Source organism: Macadamia integrifolia, chromosome 12 (assembly GCF_013358625.1).
Source record: "Macadamia integrifolia cultivar HAES 741 chromosome 12, SCU_Mint_v3, whole genome shotgun sequence".
Lineage (NCBI taxonomy): Eukaryota > Viridiplantae > Streptophyta > Magnoliopsida > Proteales > Proteaceae > Macadamia > Macadamia integrifolia.
In genome coordinates this window covers 31317856-31323242 of record NC_056568.1, presented here as the reverse complement: position 1 = coordinate 31323242, position 5387 = coordinate 31317856, and the positions used below count along the sequence as shown (strand labels likewise).

Genomic DNA, 5387 nt, shown 5'->3' with positions numbered 1-5387 from the left:
TCTGTTGTTTGTTTGCTATGAGAGAGAGAGATTTGAGCATTGAAATACTCCCCCTCGAAGATCAGAAGAGCCTTAGAGGAGCAGCTTGGAGGACAACCCCAAAACCCCACATTGATTTTGATCTATCAGTGTTTCGGACCAGACAGGCCCCTTTTCTCCCATTCCGGCAGCCATCTTTGAGCACCCTTTGGAGGTTTGAAGACAACCCCAAGGAGCCCCTCTGACCAGAGTTTCAGCCTCTGTTGACCAATCATGAGGGAGCCGCAGGCTTTCTCAGGGTTTCGGCCAGATCTGTCTCAGTTTTGCTACTCTATTTCAGGACCTACTTGCTCAGGTGTAAGACCCTTAATTCCCCTAATTTCTGAGTTCATATTTCAGCCCTATTTCTGGGTTTTATTTGAGCTGTTTGACTTCTCTGATCTGGGATCAGACTTATACTTGGTTGAGAGTAGTTGTTATTGGGGTTTGTTTACCTAGGGTGAACCTGCCCTACGTTAATGACAAAGCATAAGAAGTACTTCAAGCTGCAGAGATCGCCAGAAGGATGGAGTGATTTTGGAGTGATTTTGGAAAATAAAGAGGGAAGTATCTCCAGTTGCAGAGTCTGCTGGTGGTCGAGGTCTCATTTTTGGCAACTAAACAGAGACACTTGAAGTTGCAGTTGCCACCCAAAGGAGGCCCCTTTTTTGGGCCACATTGTGCAACTTCCAACTGACTCATCTGGTTTTCCAACCAATTTCGATTCACAGTGCCAAGAATCTGATAAAAGCTGGGTCAGCAACAAATCCCTGAGTTAAGCCACCAAATGTTTGAAATATGTTGAGGATAGACAAAAAAAAGTAACTTCTAATATAATGGTGATTGTCCAAGTGAATTAACAGATTTTTCCAATCCATTTGCTCAAATGACTGTGTCAAGAATTCGATCCCAAGGAGCAGAGTTAACTCACTGAGTTTTTAAATCATGTTAATGGTGGAAAAACAATGGAAATTTTATATATTTTTTCAAATTTTCTCATATTTACAAGACTCGTATATGTTGGAAAAAAGGGAAGAGCAACCATAGCCAGTAGCAAAAAATCTAGAAATACCCATTTACCACCGAGTAGCAATATCAACATCGTAGCATGCTGATGATGGTAAGCTAAACATTGATACGTAAAGCACACAATTATTCCAATATGGACATCAGCACTAATAGATTCATTTCTAAACCTTCAAACCGTTTTTCCCCCTCTCATTTTAATTTTTGTTGTATGAGGCTTTGTTAAGTCAAGTTCTCATTTTCAATCTCTGATTTGTTCCTTTCTGACATGGTAATGGTATCTAACAAAATATTAATTAAAACCTAAAGAAGATCTGACTTTGATATCATCAAAATAAACATCTGCTACTAGATATAACGGACTTCAATGGCAAAAGCAGTTCATTTTGCTCTGGATCTTAGACTACCACAGAATTTTTTGCACTGGGACACCATGGAGAAATTCAATATGGCAGTTAATTAATAAAGTCAAGATGGGCTTGGTTATAGTCGATGTATTTCTATTTTACTCCAATATAATGCATTGCCAGATTTAAAGAAAATTGAACACAACTCAATTTTCCATCTGCAGGCTTTTGAGTTAAATGCATTCCACACTAAGGAAAAATAAAATTGTGTAATGTGTACCTGAATTTTAACAATCCGATGGCGGATCTTCAAAAATTCTTTTCTTCCCTTCCAGCCACGATACTTTTGTTGGATTTTTACTGCTGCAGAATGCAAGTAATCACTGAAATGACCCATCTTAGGGGCCTTGTTCAAAGAGGCAAGAGCAACTAAATCTGTTGAAACTTCAAAATTTTCATCGTTCTTATTTGATTGCCTCTGTTGGAATGAACGAGCACGAAAAGCAGCTTGTATTAAAGCAGCTGCTCGAGCAGATTTTCTGACAGCAGCCAGAGACCCTTTCAAGGAAAGCTGCTCCTCCATGCCTCCATCTGGAGGAACAGCACTTTGATCCTCTGCGGTCTCAATAGCCTTATCTGCTGCAAGAGTTGCCGCAACACTGTCCATTACGTTTTCCTTGATGGTCATTGAGGAGAGGTGACTAGTCAAATCTGCTTCAGCCAGATATCCAGCAATCCCTTTATGTCCTCTAATTGATGCTAAATCAGCAGCTGTTCGTCCCCCTGGAAATTTTGGTGTTGGGTCCTCCAATGCACCAGGTGCTGCACCCAATCTAACAAGTGCAACAACTGTTTCTTCTCTGAAGAAACAAGACTCAATGAATCATGGAGATAGAATAATGGAAATTTTTCAATAACTGGCTAACATATGAGAAAGCAGTTGATATATATTCATATTATACTGATAAGACCTGAACCAAAGCAAGGCCACATAAACCGGATCCAAAACCCATAAATTCAACAATAAGAGAGTGAAATAATATCATTTATCCTTTACCAAGAATAACATTATATATCTCAGTTGAATTCAACAGCTTATGTTATGACTGTAATTTGGATTTGTAAAACTAGAAAATTCCAATCTGACCTCCCAAAATAAGCTGCCCAGTGAAGCCCTGTTCTTCCACATGCATCTCTGAAATTAATATTGATGCCAGCAGCAACTATTGGACAAATGGCCCAGTCATAACCAAGAGCAGCTGCCAGGTGAATTATACCTTGTCCTTCACCATCCAATGCATTTGATCCTTTCCCCCCTTCATGAACTTTACATGCTAGCCACTCATATAATCTGTCCTTCAGCAACTTCTGAATCAATGCTTCTCGAGGATTTTCATGAGTTCCTTCAAAGGCTAAGGAAGCCTTAAGAATCTGACCCCACTCTTTTTCATCTTCAGTTCTCACTGAAAATATATCATTCTTTAGGCTGCAATTCTCACATTTTTCTAGGGAGCAATCCAACCATTTCCTATCCGACCCTAGATGTAACATTTTTGCAAAGCGTATTTGAAAATGCATTTCATCATGTGGTACACTTTTAACAGCTAGAGAGAATGGAACTCCAGGTGGAGTTTCATGAAATTCAAACTCCCGTACCTCACTGCAGGCCAACCTATTACTGCAGGTGACATAAAATGGAACACGTCCGGGAGCATGTGAAGGAGTTTGACATCGAAGAACATTATTTGTCAAGACTTCAGCTGAAACTTCAACTTCACCAAACATACAGCACCATTTTGTGCTACCAGGAGGCTTAACATCTCCCATAAATTTACCTGTGACCAGAACCTGAAAAGCAAGACATCAGCTTCATGTAGATAAAATTGACAAGATTCTCATTCTTGCTTCTCAATATTCATCTATACAATGAACATGTGTGTGAATGTGTACTGATTCCAAGGACCAAGGACGAGGGAAAAAAGGATACTGAAAGCTGCATACCTTTGTTTTAACAACTGAATAAGCCCAATCTGGAGAAAAATCACAAATGGTAAACAGCTGCTCTTGAGAAAGGGATGGGCCCAGAGAATCGATATTCAATTGCATGTGGCATGATAGACTGGAAACTTCCTTGTAATCATTCTGAGTATCAAGAGATTTCCAATAGTTACCGGAGTCTGAAGCCATCAAAGAGTCATCACAATCCACACCAATTTCTTTATCCATCCATCTCCCAAAACTGTCAAGTTTCTTCAACCCTTCAGACTCATCATCACAAGAACCACCAATTGGGGCATTATTCTCAAATCCTAAGGATTGTTCATCAGCTGCAACAGTCATACAAGACCCAAGGTTATTCTGGAACCGGGGATGCACTAAATGCAAATCCTGCTTATGTGGGACTCGTAATACATTATTTGCATCAGCTAGAGCACCCTTGTCAGATGGAAGATAACCCACATACCCAGCATTCACATTTTTCTGATGTCCCTGCAACTGACGAACCAGATCTTCAAAATCTTGCTCATTAATGAGCATAGCAGAACACTTAAATAATATACAATGTAAAAGCACATGTGATGAGTAAAAATCAACAACCATCCAAGCAAGTATAGACACATAGGCAGACGTATTAAACAGATATGATGCAAGATGCAAGAACTAACAAGAGACCCCTATCTAATAGCTTTAGTTTTCATGAACTCAGAATATCTTGTTACACTGGACGACCAATCAATTCACCACCCAAAGAATCCCATAAACTATAAACTAAACCACGAAAGTGCGGAAGTCTTTAATGTGAATAAAGTGTTCAACACAGACCACAAACCTGAGCTGTTGTATGACCTTCCCTGATTAATGTCGGGAAATTTCTATCAGGGAATGCACAATAATCACCAGCTAGGTTATCTTTGATCAAGCTAGATGTATCCAACTTAGCATCCGTCAATTTTCTAGTTATTATGTCAGCACCATTGAGCTGCTCAAAGTAGACACCATGCTCCTGCATGCTACTAGTGTTTCTGTCTGAGCTCTGAAGGCCAGTCCACATGGAAGAGCTACCTTGATGACCAAAACTAGCTCTAGACAAACCAGCGGCAAGATAATTCTTTGGTAGTTCAGGCAACCCTGGAAAAACACAGCTACCAGGTCACATATTTTAAAATTAACGAAAAAAAAAAACTCAGCAAAGATCAAGCACCACGCAAATTGAAAAAGATCAATTATGTCTTATCAGTTAAACAGCAATCACAAAAGCAAAAACAACATCCACTACACTAGCATCTATAAGTAGAGTATAATTTGTTTGATTGTTGATGACCCCAGACCGACCCCATCCCCCCCCCCAATTTAAAAAAAAAAAAAAAACTAGGTGCCAGATTCGGAATTTCCAAGTGAGGGACTATGTACGCACACGCATTTGAGAGAGAGAGTGTTTGTCACAGCATAGTTTTACCTGTGGTACCATTTGTCTGTAAAGAAACATTCTGAGGTCCAGAACAGGAGATAGCTTCGGCAAGAGAAGAGGTTCCCAGATCATCCCCAGAATCAAAATCCTCAAATTCCGACAACGGTGTCTGTCCATTCCAATCAGTTGTGTTTGGGCTTGAAGCATATGACGCCTGAACTGTAAGGGCACAAGAATTGGCCTGTACTGAGGAAGGTGCTGAACCAGTCTGTGGGGCTGAATTTGCGTTTAACGAACGGGGGATGCCAGATCTATTCCCCTGCAGATAGTCCAATCTACAATACTCAATACCACAGTATACAAAATATAAATAAATAAATACCACACAACATCATATCAAACGTATAAGAGGAAATATTCAGAATGCTCGAATTTTTTTATTTCAATAAAGGTCGAAACAAAACCAGGGTCGATTCCTGGGTCTTATCAAGTTTTGGTCACATTTTGGGTTTCAGTATTATTTCATACAAACCCTTTACATAAAATACATGGTTTCCACAAGTTTTGACTGTTTGACTCCAAAGATG

The 5387-nt window shown here is 39.7% G+C and overlaps 1 protein-coding gene across 2 annotated transcripts in view; it reads right to left on the bottom strand.

Moving 5' to 3' along the window:
• LOC122057786 (calmodulin-binding transcription activator 3-like) overlaps positions 1–5387 on the bottom strand; it is a 13703-nt gene that overhangs the window by 2151 nt on the left and 6165 nt on the right. Inside the window, exons 6-10 of one of the 2 annotated variants that reach the window (XM_042620049.1) lie at positions 4849–5119; positions 4222–4520; positions 3393–3881; positions 2539–3239; positions 1672–2251 (exon numbers count right to left, since the gene is read on the bottom strand). In XM_042620049.1, coding sequence (XP_042475983.1) covers positions 1672–2251; positions 2539–3239; positions 3393–3881; positions 4222–4520; positions 4849–5119 — 2340 coding nt within the window. Of the gene's footprint in view, positions 1–1671; positions 2252–2538; positions 3240–3392; positions 3888–4221; positions 4521–4848; positions 5120–5387 lie in introns of both variants that reach the window. The other variant, XM_042620048.1, reaches the window with a different exon arrangement.